This window comes from Branchiostoma lanceolatum, chromosome 3, assembly GCF_035083965.1.
Source record: "Branchiostoma lanceolatum isolate klBraLanc5 chromosome 3, klBraLanc5.hap2, whole genome shotgun sequence".
In the NCBI taxonomy this organism is placed as follows: Eukaryota; Metazoa; Chordata; class Leptocardii; order Amphioxiformes; family Branchiostomatidae; genus Branchiostoma; species Branchiostoma lanceolatum.
This window is the reverse complement of record NC_089724.1, coordinates 32,836,940-32,862,221: the sequence shown is the minus strand read 5'-3', so window position 1 is coordinate 32,862,221 and position 25,282 is coordinate 32,836,940. Positions and strand designations below refer to the sequence as shown.

Here is a 25,282-nt window from a genome sequence, read left to right as displayed (position 1 = left end):
AGAGAGAGAGAGAGAGAGAGAGAGAGAGAGAGAGAGAGAGAGAGAGAGAGAGAGAGAGAGAGAGAGAGAGAGATGTAGATGTAGATGTAGATGTAGATGTAGATGTAGATGTAGGGTAGTAGCTGTAATACTTATATTTCTTTTATGGTACATGCTACGGATGTCATATTTGAGGTGTAGGTATCTGTAGGAAAGGTAAATACACCTGGATATAAATCATGCTGATGACGACTCTATTTGCATAATTCATGCAGAAACGTGTATGTCCCTTACGGTAAATGCTAAGGATGTCATATTTGAGGCGTAGGTACCTTCAGGAAAGGTGAATACACCTGGATATAAATTTTGCTAATAAGGACCTCATTTGTATACTGTATTCAGAAAACTATATTTCCCTTACGGTAAATGCTAAGGATGTCATATTTGAGGTGTAGGTACCTTTAGGGTGGCATAAATTATGCAAAAAAATGCATATGTCTTTTTTCGCCAATGGTAGGGATTTCTATTGGAGACACAGGTAGCTATAGGAATGGTGAATACAATGGAATGTGTGTTATGCTACTGAGGGCCTTCTTTGCATAATGCATTAAAACATAATTTCTTCTAGTCTTCTTTCTTTCTTCTTTTTATCTCATTTGTTTGTGTTTCTTTTCTTCTGTTACAATGTTCCAGAATTCTATTTCGCTCTTTTCTGTCTCTGTTTCTCTTTGTCTCTCACGGTCTGTCCCTTTGCCAAAGGGAGGACAGAAAGAGATACGGTATCTCTTTCTGTCCTCCCCTTTTTCTTATCTCCCTCTCACTCTGTCGCTCTCTCTCTCTCTCTCTCTCTCTCTCTCTCTCTCTCTCTCTCTCTCTCTCTCTCTCTCTCTCTCTCTCTCTCTCTCTCTCTCTCTCTCTCTCTCTCTCTCTCTAACTTGTCACTCTGTATGCCTCTCTCTTGGTCCCTCTCCCTATTACTTTCTTTTCTGTCTCTTATATACTTTTGACCACCAATCAAACACTGTGCCATTGCTCGCCCCCTCCCAGCCCTTCCCAGCTGTCCAATTTGCGGTAGGTATATAAGCTGCACCGTTTCCCATCCTATCCTGTTACCTTCCGTTATGTAGCGGACACATGGCTAACACGTTCCACCTGGCGTGTGTAGATAACATCGCGCCCAGCTGCACCTTAGGGCGGCCCGACAACGACAGAAGGGTAGAGCCAATTTTAATTCCGTGTTTTGGTGTGGGGGAGTTTGGTGTCGGGCGGTGCAATAAACGCTCGTTCTCATTTAAATGTACACATTTTGCAACTTCCGTTATCGTTTGAAGTAAGACGTTCCTGACATTAGGATATGCCACATATAAGGTACCAAACTTTTTATGACGACTTAAAACTTTTCTGGCTTTTAAACGACAGTTTGGCACCTTATATGTGGTATATCTTTTTGTCAGGAACGTCTTACTTCCAACGGTAACGGAAGTGTACATTTAGTTTGAATGAGAACGAGCGTATAGCATACATTGCTGTCTTACAGCAATCAACAATCTTTATTTGCAGATTTTGTGATTTTATTCGAAATGTTGGGGTCTTTTAGATACTCGTATTCTAGATGCTGAATGCCAGGGGAGATTGTTTCCATTGTTTCCAAAGCTTGTTTCTTTGTTTACTACTTCCAGTTTAGCTTCACATTTGATGTACTGTATTCACACTATATTGTTTCATTTATTCATTTCCAATCTTATTTCTCTTGTCTCATTGATTTACCTGAATTGTTATGATTTGATTAATGATATATCATGTATATAAGGGAGGCTTTTACATAAGCACATAGCTTTCGGCCTTCATTGCACGGCACGCACTGTCATATTCTCACTTGTAAATTCATTGTTATGTATCTATTTTTTAAAGTGCGAAATTAAATAACATAAACAAACGTTCTTTTGGAAATGGAAAATATACGAAAAAATTATATCACATTTTGCATTATTTGCAATCATGGGAGCAGAGTTGCTTTCATAATTATAGATATGATATTAAACACTTATGTACTTTTATACCGTATATAGACCCAAACTGACAAATTACAGCGAATCTCAAATTATCATGAATCTGTGTTGGTTGTAATCATAATACAGTGCTAAACTTTCTTCCAACACTAAGGTATTCACGGATCAAATTTTCAACGACCACTGTCGCCTGCTTCAGGATCAATAATGACCGAAGAATCTGCTTTAGTAAATCGATACTATGTTGTCATTTTGAAGGTGTCTTAAGCCATTATACAATCGTTTCTTTTCCTCAATGTTTTGTATCATTTGTCAACGCCACAAACTTAATTTAGATAACCCTCGTATACAAGGAGGCTTACGTTACTGATAAAAAATCATCCGCACTTTGGTGGTATTACACATGACCTCCGAACTGCGGACAGACATGATTAAAAGGCTATAAGCACTTGAACCGTTTATCGTCGGGGATGGACTATCACTTGCCCGGTTTCTTACAGTGTTTAGATTGTAGATTTGGTAACGATAAGATCGTCGCGGTGGCGCAGTGGCCGGGTGTTTGGCCCCAGAACCCAGAGGTACTGAGTTCGAATCCGGGATTCCCTGATTTGTCCCGTTGACGTTGTGACATTAGGAAAGGCACTTTACACGGCTTTCCTCACTTCACCCAGGTGTAAATGAGTACCTAGCTTCGGGACGTCCCTCGGATAGGACGTTAAATGGAGGTCCCGTGTTTGAGGATAGCCACACCTCGGGCACGTTAAAGAACACAACACACTTATCAAACAGAGTAGGGGTTCTTCCCGGTCTGAGTGGTTCAAAACCTACAGTCCTATGGCCGCACATGGGGCAATTGTCGTATTGAGGTCACCTTCGCGCCGAATGGCAGTCGCTGCAGACTCTTGCGATCTAGCCCCGCCGATTGTGCGCTCCTCGCAATTCAGCCCCTGGCTGCACCTACCCAATAATAGTAACCAACATCAAGAGTTCAAATAGCATGCGCATGAAATATGGAGACTCATACGTGCGTTAACATCTACTAAGTTAAACATAATTTCACAAGGGTACATAATTCCGCCACCCTGAAAAGATACGTCCAGACAGTACAGATCTCTATCAAATTGTGCATATATAGGGCGTGCAACACAGGAGATTTCTAAAACCCACTGTTTTTCAAAGTGGCGGATTTATGTAACCCGGCGGATTCATATAAATGGAGGTTACATACATAGAGTTTGACAATGTACAAGCCTAGTATAGATTCTTAGATTCTTTAAAGTAAGAGTCCTACAACGCTGTCTCAGTCTGCATTTGAAAAAAGAACATACCACCACTTGTTAAGTGTTAGAAAAGTTTAGTAACGTGTTATATATCTATCTATTTATCGATTGATTGATTGATTGATTGTATGTTTATTTACCATATTTGTGGAAGTATTTACATAACAAGTGACTATCACCTTTTCAAGATGTCAACTTGGAGACCACACTGTAAGATCCGCTCATACCGGAATGACCTGTACTCCTTTCTATAAGTTTAGTGGATTGTATAATGTGGCTCAAAAACACGGGACCTGCTACTTAATCAAAGTTAATCAAAAGCGAATGTCCCCAACCGAAGCTAGGTACTCATTTTTACCTGAGCCGGGTTGGGAAATAGGTGTTAAGTGCCTTTCCCTACTAGGGATTCAAATACAGAGCCTTTAGAAGTCAAGTCAAGACCACCTTGCCACATTCAATCAATGTAATATAATTTTTAGATCAATCCGTTATATTGATGTCACAATAACTCAACTGGTAACAGAGTCGAGCTCTTGTTTCCAATTAATTGCTGACAAGGAGACCCCGGTTCAGTCCTGGGTCAGGACGTCCAGGTTGAGGCTGCATCTCTCTTTTGGAAGGGACGTAAAACGGGGGTCCCGTGTTCGAGGGGGGTGTCTCGAGCACGTAGAAATATACCCTGCTACTGAAACAGCAAGGAAACATGCTGCCCTATGTGCCACTAGGCGCTACAAGCGTCTGAACGAACGATTAATCCTTTCTACATAATGGGGAACCCAGCAGAACAATTGCGACCCTAGCCTGATAAATCTCCCTTCTAGCTTCGCCACCATTTTTGCCTCAGGCGGGACAAAAGACTTCTGACACGTTTGTCATTCCTCCTCGTTCTGTATGATGATGAATGGTGACCTCTTCTTTCACGCGACACTTGTTGCAGATAAACACCGAAACGTCCCACAATGATACAAATTTCCCAAGATATCCAATATTATGATACATTTTACAGTCAACATATAAGATATATCGCGCCTTCGAAGAAATCATATTTCTTACGACGATTGAACCGTTGAGCGTTTCAAGTTCTTCACGCAAACATCATAATACACGCGTATTAGTATTGATAAGGTGCGAAATACAGGGTGGGGTTACACACGAGTTTTTGAGTCGACTTGGATTCGACTCAGGACTGTGCAAGGAGAACTCCAGGCCACTCAAGTAGCGTTTTCTAGTAGTAAAACTCCAATTGAGCAGCCCAAAGTTCCTCACTTACAGCCCCGAGTCGACTCCAAAAAATATGTGTATAAATCGGGCCCATATGATTCAGATCGGCATTTATTTCGCCACGTATAAGATCTTTAAAATCCATACTTGTTTACAATCTAGACTTTTTTCACACTCGACAACACAGTGACAGACGTAACAAAAAACTCGCCACGACAATAGAGCATGTTTCAGCACACCAGGTGTTCAGCCGGAGGGCATTGTCTTACTGACAGGTGAGACAATGCCGCAACACCTTACGGCTAAGTCCCATCATCACATGCACAACAGGTGGGCGGTTAGAACAATGTCTCAACTTGCGTTGACACTCGTGACAGTCTCTTTATAAAGGGTTGTTTACTAGTGTATACTGCTGTTGTTGTCATTGTTTGTTGTTGTTGTTCACACTGTAGCACCTAGTGGCACATAGGGTAGCAAGTTCCTTGTTTAAGTAGCAGGGTTTTACTGAGAGGGGTTCGGGTAGTCCTTCGCGCTCGAGGCACCTCCTCGCGACCCCCATTTTACGTCTCTTCCGAAAGACGGATGTAGCCCCAACTGAGATGTCCTGACCCAGGATTGAACCGGGGTCTCAAAGTTACAAAACAAATTGGAACCAGGAGCTCAACTGTGATCCTGCTACCAGTTGAGCCACAGGAACATCCCAAGTGTATACTGTTAACCGTCTTCAATCCACAGAGTATTTTTGTTGATTTTCAGAAAAGTTGCTGTTTTCAGATTGTCTATATCTTCAATAAATGTGTCTAAGAACGTATTTTTCTCATCGAGAATAAGAGAAGCCCTCGCTGAAATGTGATCATGGCACTAATGATGCATATGATTTACACAACAGTTAACACGTCGCACTGTACTTCTGCGGCACCGTAGAAAACGATCTATGACCCCATCACACGCCTGGCCTTGCTTGAGTCGAACTCGAACCATGCCAGGGAGACCAGGTCGTCAGGGCAACCATATCGGCGGGGCTGATGGTCTGACCACACCGGTGTGGCCTTCAACTCCCAACTGCAGTAACACAGCAAACTCGCTAGGATCGCTTTCATCAAGATGAAGGCGATGTCCTGTCCTGGGCAATGGTGGTTATCCAGGTGAGCAAGTTCCGCCAGGCTGGACAAGGGAAGACATTTGCTAAGAAAAATCTATGTACTAAACTATATATCATTTTCGTGATGCCGTGTGTGTGTGTGTGTGTGTGTGTGTGTGTGTGTGTGTGTGTGTGTGTGCGTGCGTGCGTGTGCGTGTGCGCGCGCGTGTGTGTGTGTGTGTGTGTGTGTCCCGCCTAACTCGATAGGCTGTACAGACGAAGCCACTTAATTGCACCTCGGATAAACGCACCTTCCATTTAATTGCACCGAATCCCAATATCCAAAACCGGTTCCCATTCACTGCATTGTTAGTGACTCCGCATATCTGCACCGCGCATGGTCACCAATGCCGGATAACTGCACCAATTTTTTTTTTTAAATCCTCGACAAGTTAACTGAAAAGGTGCGCTAAAATCGGCAAACGCGGTACAAACGAGCCGATACCTGCCGTTGTAAAGGCGCAATACCGACAATATATTTAAAACTGTTCTGAGTAACAAAAAGAAGGCGGTCTCCATTGACAGTTACGTTGATAGGAATCGTATGGGAGATCCCGGGCGGGTCACCCGTAATCATGTCAGTAACCAAGTTTTAGTTTGAATTGCTAGTTTCATTGCGGTACATGATTTACGTAAATCGACAACTGCACTCTACGTAATGTAACACAGAAACTGTTATCCCATGAGTGTCATGACGATGTTTCAGAATACCCTGTAACATCACGTGTGTTGTAATGCGGTAGATCGCATGGAAAAATGAAAGAATGCAAAATCAAAACAGGTTCGTAGTTATTTCTTTATTTTCAGCAAAGGGTCAATAAATAAAGTTAATAACTGAATAATTTCGTCTGTTTTCTTTGTGCTAGTGTTTCTGACTAACAATACACCCCCTCGCCCATGGTGGTGCGGTCCAGCTAGGCATTTCGCATAATTGCACCAGCCGGATAATTGCACCAAAAACGCTGACAAATGGGTGGTGCAGTTAAGCGGATTCTACTGTACTTGGATCCTTATTACATTTGGTAGAAAGGCGGGGGCCAGGAAAACAAACGTCAATGGGCCTCCTAGCGGCTTCTAACGATACCGCAGCGGAAATTCCGGCTTTTACATCTCGTGTTCTGGCCTATGGACATGCTATGATGTTTGAATGGTAGCAGATAGCTATTGGGACAGAGAGTACTTGCTGTAGGTTTCGACCCCCTAGCAGCTGTATCTGGAACTGCAGGGGCCGATTTTGTACCAGATATTGGAAGAGAATAACTAATGAGGATTTAACTCTAGATTGATTGCATTTTGCATAGGTGCCAAAAGTACTTTTGTCTTTCTGGGGTGGGATTTAAGTGTCTTCTTTTTGTGATTGCACTAGCCTTACAATATCATACGTTTCAACCAATTGTCAGCTAGGAGGACAAAATATACATGTTTTGTGAAAATTGAGCAGGATAGAAATACTATATTTGTACATCACAAAATTTCTATATCTGATATCAAATAGGTGTTCATGAAAATGAATCTCTAGGTCTCCCTAAAATGACTTTTTGACAAAAATGCACTGGTTGCTTTCATTGGTAGTCGTTTTCTTTTTGGAAAGACAGACAAAAAATGACACCTATGGAAACCGATATAAATGTTTAAAAATCGTCAATTTCAATAAACACTGTTATCTCTGTCAGATAGGTGTAGTGTTTAGCGCAAAGATCGGGTGTGTTGCAATTGTTTATGTGTTCTGCATACTAATAAGGTTGTGTCTTAATGGAAACATTGTTCAGCACCAAGGACAGGTCCCTTGCTTGTGTGTTGACAACTTGCCTAATTAGATATTTTTGCTGAGTACTGCATGATTGGCGTTTCTTTGGAAATTCGGTAACTCACAAGCAATCAACAATCTGTGTCAGAATTGAAAAAATAAAATGCAAAGGAGTCTGTTGAAACGCCTATTTCATGATTCAAAAGCGTCGCCTAACATGCGTTACTGGTACTAGTATCTAAAAGCCTAGGAGCGTTGAACATTCTCATGGATCAAAAGCGACACTTAGCAATCCCATATAGAACTGCAATTATTTACCACCATCACTTGCAAGAACTGCGTTATTTTTTTTACGTCAGCCGACGTTCTTTAAAAATATTTTTACACCTTCAACTCTTCGAAAATAGATGACAGACGGATTGCTCACGTTTCATATAGACCGATAGTATGGATATCCGTACGACTCCGGGTCGTCTCACAGGAATCCGTGAACAGAAACAAAATAGTAACAAATTCAAATCTGTATGATGTTCACGGGCATCAATGACAGGTTTGTTAGTGTGTGGATAGTGTTCAGTATCGAGGATAGGTATGCTTGTGTGTGCATAGCGTTCAGCACCAAGAACAGTTATGTTTACCTTTGCGTAGATAGTGTTCTGTACTAGTACAGCCGGCACGCCATGCCGAGAGTTCTATGCAGTTTTCTTTTCCTTCCGCGAGAGAAAGTAGTCCGTTCCATCACTCCGGGCGTCAACACCCCTTACAAGAAAGCTTGTTGCGGGAGTATATCACTGTAAATCATTTTGACTTGAAGTTAATTACACTATTTTAGCTTTGTTTTCAACTCCTATAGATTTCTAAACCGATATTTTATTACTTTCTTGTCAGCAGTACGCCCCCAAATCAGGTTATTTTCGTGTATGTTCTCCCCTTATTTTTATCCAGTTGTAGACTTCAAACCAACAGGAAATGTAGTGCGTGAAAAAGAGCAAACTCTCTAGTTTCTGGTGGTATATGACTTGTGATAGATTTCGAGGGCGTAATGCATTTCCCCCGAAATCGCACATGGTCATGTCATAATTTTGATTCCAGAATAGAACGCGCCCGGTTCGACCTTTTTTGTAATTATCTACTGTGGACAGATCATCGTTTCACAAGGCTTACATTTATGACAAGAATTATGTTTTAGGGGGTCCCCCGTTTATGAATTCCGAGTTTTAAGTAAATACACCAGCCCAAAGTCATATAAATCTAAGTTCAAAATTTCTGATTAAGTACCATACCGAACCGCGCGGCGTTTTGAGCCAGTTGTACGTTCCATGACCCCCGGGCTTCGGGACTACCTACAACAAAGCTTGTTGCTTGAGTTTACAACTATGTATATTCAATATTTCATCGCATCTATAATTTTCAAGTTTTCTATTTCACTAATATAGAGTTTTTGAACCGATTTGTTACCTGTACCCTTCTGATGGTATGACCTGAAATCAGTTGATTTTAGAGCAAATCCCCCTCGAGTTTTTACGCTATTTTCGATTTAAAAACAAAAAGAAATGTACTGCGTAGAATAAATCAAAATCTGTACTTTTAGGTGGTATATAATTTTTTTATCAATTTCGAGTGCGAAATGGGCTTCCTGCTAAATCGCGCAATGCCACTTTATCAGAGGCGTCGTTTTGATTCTAAAAAAGAACGGGTCAGCCCCGGCGCCCATGCCCGTTCCAGAGCGCGCGCGCCAGACCCGCACCGCTATGTTTATGTACCAGTAACCTTAAAACTAAGATAGCCTTTGCGAAATCAGCCCGTCTTCACGCATTAAGTTGCTGTAGGCTTCCTTTGACAATACTGGACAGGCATTTCGGTACCGCAACTTTTGCCAAAAGTCGACTGCACTCAAACCAACTACACCGACGCCTTGCAACATTTTTGGTGTAAAACAGTTGAGAATGTGACCTCAGTAGAAATGAAATTACAAACCCGTCCAAATTTCAAACCAACAAGATTTTTAGAAGAGTTAAACTAGAAGATTGAAAGATTCTGACGTACTGGTCACTGAAAATAAAATCGAGGGCGTAATGCAATTCCCCCGAAATTCAAATTTGTCAAAAATGTAGCTCAGTACGGCACTGACATGTTCATGATTTCACTATATAACGGATATGAGCACGAACCTAACTAGAATCGTTGTAAAACCCCTAGAAAATGAATGAAATCGAGACTACATGGTATTCCCGTCTGGTACACATAACGCAACATTCATGAAAAGGCCGCCAAACAGGCTCCGCGGCGCTGTCAAAGTCGGATGAAATTTCATCTCTCTGCTCTGCAGCGAGAGATTCCTTAGCAACGCGTTGCGAGTAACAGGTATGTGGATTAGTAGTGCTGCGTACCTAAACGTAAAACAGGCACAGGTACAGGTACCGGTACAAAGGTTTAGGTACAGGTCCGGACCTGTGCCTGTACCTGAACAGTTTGAAAAATTAACATGTGCTTTTCTGAACTTCGTCTATAATGACAGAAACATAAATAAACAGTTTTCAACTTGTCAGCATCTTTATTCAAAGAACATAACTAGGTCTCCTACCGCCAAACTCCCTTGGCCTTGCTATATATCAAAACTCCCGGCCTGCCTTAATGACCTGTTGCATATTAGTTACGTTGTTCCAAGGTGTAACTTTGGTCACGTCTGGTGTTGCATGAGGCCATGAGGTTAGGAGATCAGTCACAAAATAAGCACATACTTGGTGTAAATCTATTTCGTTACAGTACCGGTACTTCATGATCCAGTATTTTGGACCTGTACCTAATCAATTTTTACGGTACAGTGCCGGTACACAGTACCGGTACCCAGCACTAATGTGGATAGTGTTTAGTACCAAGGACAGGTGTGTGTATGTGTCTGACAGGTGTGCAGGACATGTATGTTTGTGTGTGTGTGTGTGTGTTTGTGTGTGTGTGTGTGTGTGTGTTTGTGTGTGTGTGAGTAGTGTTCAGCAAAAATAACAGCTTTTGTTTGTGTTCGAATACATAAATGAAAGTACCCCTTCTGTTACTGCACCTCTATATTCGTAGATCAAAAGCTTTGCAATGTTTACGAGAAATGTGCAGTAGTTTGCGGTAAGCAGTAGTCCTACTACAGGCCTACCTATAGGCCTACTACTAATGACATACAAGTCACATGTGTATTAAAACTATCCAAAACTTGGCATCTCTGAGTGTTCAACTCCCAAAATAATGACCCATCATACTGATTCCTGCAATCCTATTGAAAACTGTTTACACTTAGCAATGTTACATTTTCTCTAGTCTATTTGTTACACAACATTAATTCTACCTCTTCACTACTTACTTCCAGTCATAACGGACGAGTGACAAGCTTTATTTTTGCTTGAATTTGTAAGCTTGTTTTATTGCCTGTATTATATAACAAGTCACGATGTGGCCTTTCCGGCCAGCCATTGGTCCACTTTCTTCAAATGCAGGTAATGACAATATGTGAATACTTTCCAACTCAAATACTGTGTTTATTTATCCATCTAGTATCTAAAGCATATTTTCTTATTTTCTTGTTTTACGTGTAGTGTATTTAATAATCATATCTAACTCCATGTCAAAGGTATGGATAAAACATATTTATTAAGCACAATCCTTTACAGTAAAATCTTTAATGTCAACGTGATTTCAAATCAATAACATATAGAAATTATATACATTTACATTGTTACATTGCAATACAAGAAGAGAATTATCCCTAACCAACAGTGCGTATTCCACACATTCATTTTGATTTGATTTGTCGTGGCACAAAACTATTCAATATTGTCATATCCAACAAGGCAAGACACTGGTCAGATGTACTTTTCCTAGTATGTTTTAACATTTTTGATAAGAAACTAAATACTGGAAGAAGCAGCTGCTATATTTTTACTCAGCAGCAAGTTAGTTTAGTATGAAAAGATTTAAGGAGCCATAACTATCATATCCAAATTTAAGAAAAAAAGATGATATTATAGATCTGATTCAACATTCTAACAAGATATGGCACTCTATTCTTCACAACCTGTCATACAGGGTTATATCATTATAAACGCTCAAAACTGTTCAACCTTCTTTCCACTTGCTCAACAGAATTTGATACATTCCATTTTATAGATAAATTCAAATACATTCTAGAAGGAGACAACCCTTACTGTGTACAAATAGGTAAATATATCAAAGAATGTTTAGATCTTAGAACTAGTAGTGCAAGTGATATGTTGAAGTATTAAAGGCAACCTAAGCAACATTAGGGCGCTGAAAGTCATATATTCAAAATCAATTTTTTTTCTGATTTCTATCCATAGTAAGTTTAGATAACACTATCCCATTGCATATCGACCATCATGGAGCAAAAATGTGATGTCGTTGTGTGGTGGGAACTCTTTGAAAATCTGAGCAAATGGAGGCCAGCCATCATTTCAAATCTTCCGAACATGCACGATTCTGACCGATAAGTCCCGAACGCTTCCGAAGAAATAATCACGTGGTCATGGCTCAATTTCTTGGGCATTGTGACGTCACGCGGCCGGAAGTTACCGAAAATTGTCGACAGAAAACGGTTACGGCTGGATTCTGGGCTGATTTTTGGGGGGACCCAATAAATAAAATACTCCTTTTGTGGCTTGCTTCTGTGCCATCTTTAAACGCCCAAAGTATGAAATAATGATGCAGATGTGCTACTATAGGAAAGTAAATGTAAATTTCAACCTCACCAAACAGAATTGTTTTCCCCAGAATATTTCAAGTTTTACCCCCTGAAATCGCTTAGGGCACCTTTAACATATTTGTACTTACGTTAATCATTTAGTATTACCATTGTTTGTTGTATAGTTGTAGAAGACCTTACGAAAGTCGCTGTACTTTTGTTGTGTCAATTAAGATTGCAGTGTATCTATTCTCTAATCATCATCATCATTATTGCCACATGTCACTGAGGCGAGCCGTCATTGTCTTCCACAGTTTTTTCATTGATTGCTGTCCATTGCGCCCCCCTCCCATCTCTGTAAGGTCTCCATCGATTGTCCTTCTCCAAGTTATTGCTGCCCCCCCGCCCCCCTTCCCTTTCTCCTGTAGGACACCAGTTCAGTGATTCTTACAACGTGGCCAAGCCATCGCAGTCTCACTCTTTTCAGGAGCGTGAAAATTTGAGGTTGGCCAGTACAGTTCCTGACTAAATTATGTTCTATCTTCTATACTCATCACTAACTATACATTTTAGAGTTGAAATGCAATAAATGAGTATGTTATAACACTGTTACACTGTTACAGTAATTAATAAATGTAAAATTTATACACAGTTATACAGGCCGTTGGCCTACAGGCGTCAGGGTAAGAAGTTATATATAGATTGTCATCTTTATGTAGTATAAACTTATAATGGTAAGGCAAGTGGAAGACATTAACATAGATTTACAGATCTGTATGTCTTGGTAAGATCCACTCTCGAAAGTCAATTCTAAAGAAAGAGTCAAACTTTTAACAGTACCAAGGAGTCTGGATTATGACTTGTCTTTAGCTCTCGTCATCACTTAGAAAGTCTGTCGTTCTCTGCTCGTAAGAACTGGTGAAGTCTTCCCGGATGGCGTCCAGCTCCCGGAGTTCCGCCCACACGTTCTCCTTGTGGAACACGCGCCGAGCGTTGATGTTCCGCCTTGGGAACGGGTTCAGGTCGTGGAACGCAATCTGGGCCAGACGTCTAGCATTGAAAGAAGGAAAAATTAGTACCGAACTGACGCATTCTGTCAGTGATTCATAACGCCTTGTGCAGCAAATTATTGTTAAAATTGCATATTATTTATTAAGGATTTTCTTTACAATTGCGTCCATTATGCCTAATAGTTTTCTCTTTCCAAATATATAAGTCATTTTCCTGTTTTAACTATGCGTAATAACTAAAGAAGATTTTTGTTTTATTCTATCCATCATTTTTGATAGGAAAAAAATTCACTCAATTTTACCAAAAGTGGAGTTTAAGAATGCAAAAGTTATTCTTATTTTACTTCAGAATTATACCCTGGAAGAGAGGGTCGCTCTGAAGCCTTGAAAAATAAACTGGGCTATGTGAAAGGCTACCAAGAATAACACATTTCAGTCCAAACCAATGTAATTTACTTCACGAAAACACAAAACATCAAGACAATTAATTGATGAGCTCGAAGTTTAGGTCTACATTTTTGGAATCATATCAAAAGGTGATTGAAAGAAAACTACCTTGTGTCCACCATAGTTTGTGGCATCTGTCGAAGAAACTTGAAGATGGACATGTAGTCCTTCTGTTGTAAGATGGCATCTTCACTGGCTTTGAAGAATGCAAGGGCATAACGGAACAGGACCTTGGAACCCTCGTAAAGGAAGGCATCCCAAATTCTATTTGGAGAAAACACAAAACACTGAGGCTTGAAATGACACATTTCAATAAATATAAGTGCCCTGCATTGCTAAGATAATGCATCAGTATACTAGGCAAAATCAAAAGGTGCACAATTAAAACATTTGAGCCAGTAATCAAAATATACAAAGTCCTGATCAATATCGATTCAATTAATAAGATTAAGTGTACAGCAATCAAATAAATTACTACCATCTATTATAAGAATGGAAACAATAACCCCGTTCATACTAAGTTGCCCAAGTCGCCCGAATCGCTGAAATCAGCAAAGCCGCATTGCTGTGGCCTAGTATGAACGCTCCAATTCGCATGTGAAAACGCCCGATGCGCATCGCAGCGAATCTACCTCCGGGAGGTAGATTTCTACCGACCTGGCCGCATTCCGGCTTAGTATGAACGCTCAAAGCCGGCTTAATGCGCATCGGGCGCATTACTTTTGCATATTGAACCGGACATGGTTCAAGGGGTCATATACGACGTCAGCCTCGATTTCCGCTTATTTGCCGCCTTAATACGATATTCGCCTACCTCCTAGCTTGTTGAAATATTTCGTGGAAATATGGCAGAATCGGGCGATTTTGGCGTCTGGTATGACAAAGAGACACACATGCTCATGGCCATCTTTTGGGATGTGGGGATACAGACGAAACTTAACGGATCCCGCCGGAACAAGAGCGTGTATGAGGAAGTAGCTATTTTACAACTCGTGCTTGTTCCACCCCTCGTGTGAAGGAATGCAACTTCGGCGGATTTGGGGATTCGGGCGACTTGCGCTGCTTGGTATGAACGGGGTCAATGTTAGAAAGAAAAACTAGCTGAAAATCCCTTGCCTAAAATAAGAACATAAGGCATGTTGTTTGAAACACTTGGAACAGCACCAAAAGATTTTCAAAAATAAAAGTTTATGCAAGAAGATAATGTTGTACATGTGCTTCATTGGGACCCCAAAATATAGACATCTGAGGTATCTTCATGAAGGCAGTAACATTCTCTGTTTTGACGAAATTTTGTTCATTACTTTGACTAATTGACGTAATTGGAATGTCGGACGTTTCGGCCCGTGGACAGTTCGGCCCCTCAAAGATCAGGACGTTTCGGCCCCAGGTCCAGGACGGTTCGGCCCAAGGTCCAGGACAGTTCAGCCCAAGGAAATCATGTTGATTGCCGATACGCGTCAAGTACCAAGATACATAGTTTACTGACAAAAGTACACGGTCTCTCTTGAAAATAAAGATGATTGTCGATACGTGTTTTGGCCAAATAACATATAAGTATCAAAAAGACAAACTCCAAGTTTAACTTATCTGACAAAGAAAGGCAACCTTAACTGAGAATCATCTTGATTGCCGATGCGCCGGCGGTCATCAGCGGATTCATACCACGCCATGCAGCGGCGCTAGCTATAGAGATGTTTCAGATGTAATTGTGGTAGATCAGTGTGTTTGCTATGTTTTAATGTCTTTATGTTCAATAATTTCTAACAGATTTTGGATCTGTAAATTGCATATAGTAACTGTCATACATATAAGAATTAACTGGGCATGGGCCGAACTGCCCTGATATCCATTATTGTACCCATGCACAAACCTCAACATGGTGTCAGTCGGTATCCCGTCCACAAAGATGGTGAGGAACCAGTTGAAGGTGACGAGGGACAGGTCCACGTTGTTGTTATCCAGGTGACTGGACAGGTGCGGTAACTTCTCCTTCAGGAGGTCTTTAAAAACCCTCTGATCCACCTGAGTGTGTAAATTCAGAGAGGGATCTATTTTCATCCAGGTGCTATTCTGACTAATATCAATAAGGCCATGTATAAGTATTTTTCAATGAAAACACTTTTTCTTCCAACTGCAGTGAAAAGTATGACACATGCATATTGTACATGACTGTATACTAGGTCTTAGGGGAAATATCACAACATTATGCATATGATGAAGGATAAAATCTTTTTAAAAAATGGTGTGTAAAGAATGCAACATCGATCCTAAAAAAAACTGTCATGGGAGACCATCTGTACCTGAGAGCCTGCTAGAGTCTTGCTGAAGTAGTCCTGGGGCATGATGTGTTCCACGATGGCCACCAGACACCAGAACGCGTCTTCCTCCGTCATGAACAACAGGGCGATGGCCACAATCCTGTTCAGGCCCTGACAGTAGCCAATGGCGGGGTTGTGCCAGCTGTACGCGACCAGTACCCTGCGGAGCTTCTGGATTCCCTCGGACTCCATGGAAGCGTAGTGCACGTTGTGCGGGAGGGTTCGCATCAGGTCCAGCTCGATCTGTTTACCAGCGGGGTTGAACTTCCCCCTGTTGATCAACGGATGTGTACAATGTTTTTGAGTATTTTGACCCAAAAACAACACAGTTACCCATACGTCTGCTTGGAGATTAGTAGAGTGTCTGATTTACTGTAACTACAAGTAAGGCCATGCTGACATCTATGCACACATCAATTTTTGTTTGTTTAAAAAAAAAAAAATTTGGTGACCATACTGTAAATCATACAAAGAAGCTACAAAATGAGCAAATATATTACTCTCCAAGCAGAGCTAGGGTTTCGGCTGGTTTTTAACGTGTTTTTAGGCGTTTTTGTCGGGCCTTCTACTTTGTCATCGTTTTTGTTGTGCTCCTTGGGTTTGGAGCACAACAAAAACGATGACAAAGTAGAAGGCCCGACAAAAACGCCTAAAAACACGTTAAAAACCAGCCGAAACCCTAGCTCTGCTTGGAGAGTACAAATATATGACCTTAATTGCAAAATGATTACTTATGTTATACAATGCCTCTTTTCCAATCATAAACATAGTGATTTTATTGTAAACTTACCCCTTGCAGATAGTGTAATTTTCGAGTTCTGAGAGAGGTTTTCCAAAGTCTTCCAAGAAAATGTGGATGAACAATTAAAATGAGTGATTTCTTAAACCTAAAGTAGCTGTTCGGTTCATTGGTTACAGAGTAAGGCAGCAGGGAGAGGGTTAAGTACACGTCCCTACCTGTTGGTGATGTGCAGGTGTTGGTAATGAGACTGGTTGGGCGCCGCCCTGTTGGCCTGAGCCCGGCTGTCCTGGACGCGAAGCCGCACGCACCAGTTCCAGATACGCTCACGGTACTCGTACGGGATGCCGGCGCGAATCAGCGACTTTAACTCAGGCAGACGCATGAGGTCACGATTCCCGATGTTAGCAAAGTAGTTTTCCCATTTCACACCTGAAGTAGGGAATGATAATTATGAATCTTTAATTTAACTTTTAATTTAGCACGCTTAAGTAGCCGTTTGGGTCCAAATTTCCTATTGGTTACAGAGTTAAGCAGCTGGGAGAAGGTATAACTTGGGTATAACATTGGGTCTACAAACAAAATGGCCATGCCCAGAACGTCACATTCTCAGTTTCAGCTTCAAATGAGATGTACCGGGTAAGATAATTTCATTTGAAATCGCAGTGTTTAAAACTTATACATGTATATGTACAATGAATGCAATTCATCAAAAAGAGCAATTTTTATTTTCAAAGAATTCATGATTTCAGGCAAAAAATTGGTGCCAATTGGTACGGTTTTGCAGCACTTTGCGAATGTCTTTGAGATGGTCGGTGAGATACCCACTTGAAATAGATTTTATCTTTTAGTGATTCTCCTATTAGGTCACTGTTAGTGCTGCATACCTAAACGTAACATCAGGTACAGGTACAGGTACAGGTACCGGTACAGAGGTTTAGGTACAGGTCCGGACCTGAACCTGTACCTGAACAATTTGAAAAATTAACATATGTTTTTCTGAACTTCTGCAATGACATAAACATAAGCTGTTTCAACTTGTCAGTATCTTTATTCAGAGAACATAACTAGGTTTCCTACCACCAAACTCCCTTGGCCTTGCTATCAAAACTCCCTGCCTGCCTGACTGATCTGTTGCATATTAGTTAAGCTGTTCCAAGGTGTCACTTTGGTCACGTTTGGTGTTGCATGAGGTCAGGAGATCAGTCACAAAATAAGCACCTATACTTGGTGTATTTATATTGGTACGGTACAGTACCGGTACTTCATGATCCGGTATTTTGGACCTGTACCGAATCAATTTTTACGGTACAGTACCAGTACACAGTACGGCAGCACTACTAATCGAACCTGTCTCAGTCATGATGTATCTGACTTTCCTATGGAGAAGAGATGCTGTCCCAGTCCTATTCATGTTACCCATAACCTTCAAGTAACCATCGGGTCCTAATACATGTACATGTTGTAAGTACAGAATTGTATTTCAGTGCCTAGAACTTAAAAGTGTCTTTGCCTTGCACTGAGCAAGCTCATAAAAAAACATCATCTTACCAATGGATATACTCTCCTCTGCGGACCTGGCCTGGATTTCCTCGGACCGTCTCATTAATGACCCCGCCCTGCTGACCACAGGATTGGCTTCCCCCAGGTCTGCTTCCAGGCTGAACCCATAACGGTCAAACTTCTCTTCCCTGTAATGAAAAATTGAACCTTTAAAAACACAGAAAAGTTCAGAAACTTGATTTTGGTCAAGGTTTGTTTGTTTGTTTATATTGCATATCCGGTAAAGCGATTCATGGTGTAACATGCAACATTTGTACTGATGAGTACAACCTGCATATCCGGACAGATCTATTTGATCCACTCACACCAGGACCACTACTCTTTTCGATAAGTGTGGTGGGTTCTCTAACATGCCAGAGGTGTGGTTCTCCCCAAATATGGGACCTCCATTTTAAATCCTATCTGAGGGACATCCCTAACCGGAGCTAGGTACTCCTTTTCACCTGAGTGAAGTGAGGAAAGTCATGTAAAGACTGCCTTTCCCAAGGGCACAAGATTGGTGACACAACAGGATTTGAACCCGTGACCTCTGGGCTCTGGGCCAAACAATTTCTGCCACACATGACCCCAAAGCTATAACTGTTAATTGTGATGGACAGTCAGGAACAGTGAACAGTCTATTCATATTCAGGAGGGAATATACTGTTTTTGCTTGCCTGTTCTTCTTTTTCTGCCAAAAACCAAGTAGATGTGGGGTGGTACCTCTACTTATGGTATTGCAGAAAGTTATATGTACATTGTACATGGTACATGGTACGGATGTCATATTTGAGATGAAGGTACCTTTAGTTTAGAAAAGGTGAATACACCTGACAATAAATTATGCTAATGAGGACCTCATTTGCATGGTTTATGCATAAACTGGTATTTCCCTTACCGTAAAAGCTGCGGATGTCATATTTGAGATGTAGTTAGGAAAGGTCTATTTTCTTGTACTCAAATAGTTTGAAGACTACTAGTACTGCTTTTTCAAGGGTGCAAAAAGTTATCATTCAATGTCCCAGCAAAGGCCCACCTTAAAGGCTGCAGCCTCCCGGGCGTCTCCACTGGTTCGTTGCCCTCCACGTTGATGGCCTCGTCCAGTAGTTGTGAGATGACCTCCTGAGTCTTGTTCTCCTCCCCTCCCCTCTGTGGGGTGTGCAGCTCGTTCAGCAGTAGCAGGTACTTACTCTTGATCTGATAGTATCTGGCTTCTAGTTCCGACATCTGGAAAAAAGTCATGTTTTTAAAATTCCCATCTGATGCGGTATCATTTTGCTGGTGAAAAATTATCTACTGAAATATTATTCCCTGGATTATCATTTGATTCTTATAGCCATTAAACTGGATTGTCAAGTATGATTGACCACTAAGTTCTATCAACTCTGACCTGTGCTTCCTGCCATTCTAGGAAGTCTGACCTTTGCAGTCATCTTCCTATTCAATTCCTGTCATTCTGCTCACAGTGTGACAGTGCATTCAAACAACTACAAACACACACCAACCCAAACAAACATAACAAAAACATATTAGGACTCTCTACAAAGAGTCAATAGCCAATAAATATCGAATTGAATTAAAAATTGTATTGCACCTTTTCCAAATGAAGCTGTTCCCTTGTTGCATCATCATTCCTTAACAAGTTCAACTGCAAGATCTCATTGTTCAGGAACCTGTTTTGGGTCTGGAATGCTTCTAGTGAATCCTGTTGGCCAAAGAAAAATGATAGCTTATTAATTATTATTTTTCAAAACAGTTGTTAATCTTGGATGTATCTTAGATTGCTGTTCTATGCATATCTAGGCACTTACTTACAATGCTCTTAAATTCGTCTAAAATTACATCTAACAAAACCTTGTTGTTGGTCTTTTGCCTTTGAAAACTGTTCTGGTTGAGTGTCTTGCTGAAACACAGTTGGGTTTTAGGGTTCAGTCTTAGATATACTAAAGACGTATGAAAGTGGAGATAATGGTAGGGAAGGAAAATTGTTGTTCGCAGTTAAAACAAGGTGGTAAGCAGGCAGAAGACAGAATGAGCATTTTCACAGTGGTTTCAAGTTCCCTGTGAACAGGTTATTGTGAAGACCGCAAACACGAAACCACCGCAAACTTATATAATTAAACACATTTACAGTATGCGAAACAAACGAAATGCGAAACGTGCAAAACTCGCCTTGAGGTTCTGAGTATCATCTAGCCAGGTGGCAGTACTAACTGGGTTGTTCTGCTGCTGTGTGGTCTGTGGGCCATTGTTGTCTCCCAAGTGTCCAGTTGGGACAGTCTGGCCATGTTCAAGGTCGTCCACCTGGTGAGTCAGCTGGATGATGACCTGACCAATCAACAGTCCCAGGACATACATGAATTAGGCTTAACCATTGAATGAAATGGTAATTCGTATGTCCAATAAACAGACCCTCAGTCTTTTTCTGGAGATGTTTTGCTTTCTTTTTCATTCTTAGCACATTACATTCTTCATTCCATCAGAAATTGTCCCCTAAATCTAAAGAAGGAAACTATATTTAGTACGTCATCTATAACTGCACTTAGCTTCGACAAGAGGCCCTCTCGCACCTTCAGTGCCTGACCACAGTAGTCATGATCAGGGCAAGAAAGCTAACCAGCTGTCAGCCAATCAGAGAAATTGCCTTTTAAGTGTTGTCCTATAGTATATATTAGGGAAGCACATGCCAAATAAGGCCCGCTCATCAATATTCAAAAGTAAGGCAAACAGCACATAAGGTTTGACAGTCTTTTCTGAAAGTTTAAAAGATTAGTTTTTTAAATTGAAAGTGAGCAGTGATACCTGATCCTTGGCCTGCAGCATCTCCTGAAACATCAGCAGTTGTTCCTTCAGTTCCTGCATGGACGATTCACTCAACTTCAGGTCCAACCGCATGTCTTCCCTCTCCATCTTAGTCTCGTTCAGTTGCTTCTGGACCTCCGCCAACTGTCTGTCCCTCTGTCGCACAAGCTCTAGTCTTTCCTTCTCGCTACCCGCCTGCACAAAATGGTCGCTGGATCGCTTTTCCTGTTGCGCCGACGAAAGTTGCTCGTGGAGAATTTTGATGACTTTTTGGTTTGCTTCCAGTTCTTGCTCCAGGGTTTCGACTTTCTCTTGAAGGGTTGAAAGGTTTTCCTGGCTATGCGGAACACTTCCTGTCTCAGTTTGATTGACGGCTCTGTTGCCCGATAGTTTCTTCTTGATGGAGCTGGCAAAGCCAGACATCCTGTTGACTCCTGACCTAGTTGGAGATGGAGGAGGCTGTGAGGTCGTGACCTTGGTGTAACCTTGATGGTCGCCGTGCTTGTTTTCCGTCTCCGCTGACCAATGTTTTGTGTCGTTGTCAGAAGGTAAGCAGACGTTAGCGTTCACAGTTGTAACTCCTCTGGAGGTTTCATCGATGGTTACCAAAGGAGGTACGGTCTGGTACTGAACAGATGTTTCTGCTAAAAACGAAGATCAGATATTAGAAACCAACTCTTAGAACAAAAGGTAAAAGGTAAAGCAGGCATCCTCAATTGAGGTGAAGCATAATGCTTTTTCAAGTAGCTAGTAGTAGTGCAATGCGGTTTCGCCACGGCTCGCGTTTTTTGACCAAGCACACCGGGTCACCCCTACTCTTCTCGATAAGTGTGTTGGGTTCTTTTACGTGCAGAGGTTTGACGCCCTAAAGCTCCCTAATACACGGGGCCGCCGTCTTTACGTCCCAATCCGATAGGACGATGCGCATCTTTTCGAGTCATGTCCAGGCCCGGCGGCGAACTCGGGCCGCTGGCTCCACGGAATTTGAACCAGATGTGGTGAGAGGCAGAGTGCGCAGACCTCTACACCACACAGACACGACTGCTCTAAATAGCTCTCTCTGCAAGGTCAAAAGGACATTTTGGGTGGGAATATATATTGGACAGTATGACGATATACAATACGTTTATAGAATATATATGACAGCAAGAGATTGCGTAACACAGGCTACCTTGTGGGGTGCCTTGCTGCTTCAGTAAGCCGCTCTTTGGCGGTAAGACAGACGCTGAGGCCATGGCTGAAGTGGAGAATGTCCGTGCCATGCTGGTGCGCAGCTGACTGTAGTGTCGTCTCCTCAACTGTAACTCTTGCAGCCAGAACATCATGGTACTGTGGTCGGACGCCTGAAAAAAAGATTCAATGTTGGTCCAGTGTTAATTACCTACTGTCAATCTTGAAATGACGTGGCGTCGTGTGGCGCAAATGGTAGAGCGCACGCCCCAACGTTGTGCCCTTGGGAAAGGCACTTAACACGACTTTCCTCACTTCACTCAGGTGCTCATCTAGGGTTAGGGACGTCCCTCGGATAGGACGTTAAATGGAGGTCCCGTGTTTGAGGAGAGTCACACCTTGAGCACGTAAAAGAACCCACCACATCTTTCAAAAAAGAGTAGAGGCATGCCCCGGTGTGAGGGGATCAAAACATTCTGGCCTAAATGGGGTAGGGAATTTCCTGAGCGGCCTTCGTAACCCCTGCTTCTCCTACTGGGTCAGTGAAGTCATGCTTGTCTCCAGCATTGATGTTTCTGACCTACTAGTAGGGCGAAGAGATGCTGCTACAGTAAGAATTAGTTCAGTGCTTTGATGAGTGGCCCCCTACGGCCTTGCAGTGAGTAAGTTTGTTAGAATTAAAGAAGATTAAAAATAGAAAATATTTGCCGTGGTTTGTACAGTGAGCTCTCCACCACAAATTCATTACAAGTTACAAATATGAAAATGTCTACCAGCTGTCCACACAAGATTGATAAATTACTAATTCTGCCAATTCTGACCTTTACTTCCTCTCGCTCTGCAGTGATGGTGACTAGCATACACACCAAAAACAATACCTCCATTCAGGAGGTAACTAGATTGTGATGACAGATGTATCTGTTCCCTTGAGTCTTGAAAAGTTTAAGGTTGCGCCTATCAAAGAAGCAATCACAGGGAAGCTTAAATGTTCTAGGAAAAAGGTTTCCGCAGGAAAGTTCCTACTGGATGTGGAGTATGGAAGAACAAAGGGTGATTTGCTTCTGTCCAAGTCGCAAATCGTGACCTTGCTGAGAAAGTTCAGAAGGCCCTAGGGTTATTCTCCAAGCAGAGGTTTTGGTCGAGTGGGGTAGGAGTGTCCGGGATCTTTTACGTTCCTATTCCTTCAAGCAGAGGTTTTGGTTGAATGGGGTAGGAGTGTCCGGGATCTTTTACGTTCCTATTCCTTCAAGCAGAGGTTTCGGTCGAGTGGGGTAGGAGTGTCCGGGATTTTTTACGTTCCTCTTCCTTCAAGTAGAGGTTTCGGTCGAGTGGGGTAGGAGTGTCTGAGATTTTTTACGTTCCTCTTCCTTCAAGCAGGGGTTTTACTCCTACTAGTACCTCGACCGAAACCTCTGCTTGGAGAATACAAAAGGGTGGCGCAGGTGACCATGAGTGGAGTTGAGTGGAATTTTAGCAATGGACTATTACAATTACTGCATGTGCTCCTAAGTGAATGTGAAAGTGATCTAAGAATCTTGCTCCCAACTTCCTCCCACTCCAGAAACTTGGCAAAATTTCAGTTTCATTTCCTCACTACTTACCACCACCTCATTCATGCGAATTAAAGTGAAAGTGATCTCGAACAATTTTTCTATAAAAAAAAGAAGTATATATAATCTACTTTCCATTACTGAAACATGACAACATTTCAATATGATATTTTTACAACTTACCATGCCCTCATGCTTTCATAGAATATATTTTCTCATTAACTATGGAAAGCATGCTCTGATTTACATAATTTATGTAAGATTATGTAAACCTCAATCTTAGTAACATATGGACCACAGTTTCTTTTACGAATTCAAAGGTTGGCCAACACCTTGAAACACACACACAGACAGACAGATAGACGAACAGAGTCACTTACCATTCTCCTACGCAGTCTTAGCCATGCCTGCAGCCTATACAATGTACTTGGAGAGGCTCTGTGAAACCAAGGAGGTTATATAACCTCCTTGGTTAAACTGGGCTGAGGTTTCCACTTTTGTGGCCATGGCCTCTAACGAGCTGTCAGCCAATCATTTCTCGATAATTGGCTTTACCTATTGTAAATGGAAACATTTAGGCAATTTTCTGATTTACTATTCAGCTTGTTACTTAGAGACCACGCCCACAAAAGTGGAAACCTCAGCCCAGCTTAACACAGAGCCTTCCCAATGTATATGCTACGGCCGCGTGGCGCGTTGGATACACCCGATCCCTCGATCTCGGAAGTTAAGCAACGCGCGGTCCGGACAGTGCTTGGATGGGAGACCAACCAAGGACGTCCGGATTGCTGTAGCCTCACGAAGCTTTCCACGAAATCGTCTTCCGGGAGGGACGTAAAACGGGGGTCCCGTGCTCGAGGAGGTGCCTCGAACACGTTAAACAGCCTCATTACCCTACACATTGGGTACCTGCCTGTGGCACTGGCTGCAAATACACCTGATATTATTATTATTATTATTATTATACTTAATTTTGCCTAGGAGAACGTCGATTCTTTGGGGTATAAGAAAAGAAACTACCTGTAGAACGAACGTCCTGTCACCGGAGCTGATCTCAAACTGCCCCGCCCTCCCTTCCTGCTCTCCTTGGTCAAACGAGAAGGAAGCCCCGGCGATGTCTATGGAGCCCAGCGCCGTCGCATCTTCCGACGACTTGTAGTAGTACAAGCGACATCTTCTAGGTTCGAAGACGAACCATCTCTGTCTGAAATTTTTGACCAGTCCTCTGTCGGCTCTCTTGTTCAGATAGCCGCAGAGCTTTGACAGTGGTTCCGTTACTTCCGTCTTCAAGGCTTCAGTTTCGGTGGAATCTTGTCCAACAACAACAGGTTCCGTGGAATCCAAGTCCACCAAAGTTCCTTCCGCGGTTCTTGGTGTTGTTTTCTCGACTTGAGGCTCGATGGGATCTTTCCGACAAAAGACAGGAACGTCCAAGTCCACCAAAGTTCCTTCCATGGTGTCTTGATGTCACAAGACGGCTTGAGGAAGCTGAGATCAACTTCCCGTTACTTTAAGGTTGCAGGAAGGACATTTTCTACTTCCTCAAATAGTCAGCTGGTCTGAGCCTAAACCACTCATTTCAGAGGGGGTTATTCATAGTGTGCAAATAAATTTATTCTGTATATTTAAGGATCAGTTAT

General features: G+C 42.0%; 1 protein-coding gene across 1 annotated transcript; it reads right to left on the bottom strand.

The window, feature by feature from the left end:
- Positions 1-12,350: 12,350 nt before the first annotated feature.
- On the bottom strand, positions 12,351-25,193 carry LOC136431482 (TBC1 domain family member 2B-like). The gene is made up of 11 exons (XM_066422873.1): positions 24,663-25,193; positions 22,094-22,265; positions 20,923-21,566; positions 19,715-19,825; positions 19,157-19,347; positions 18,130-18,269; positions 16,797-17,010; positions 15,822-16,110; positions 15,392-15,543; positions 13,627-13,782; positions 12,351-13,111 (listed from the first exon to the last, which is right to left on the bottom strand). The coding sequence occupies exons 1-11, from the start codon at positions 25,095-25,097 to the stop codon at positions 12,928-12,930; spliced, it is 2,688 nt and encodes an 895-aa protein (XP_066278970.1). The 5' UTR covers positions 25,098-25,193; the 3' UTR covers positions 12,351-12,927.
- Positions 25,194-25,282: the final 89 nt, after the last annotated feature.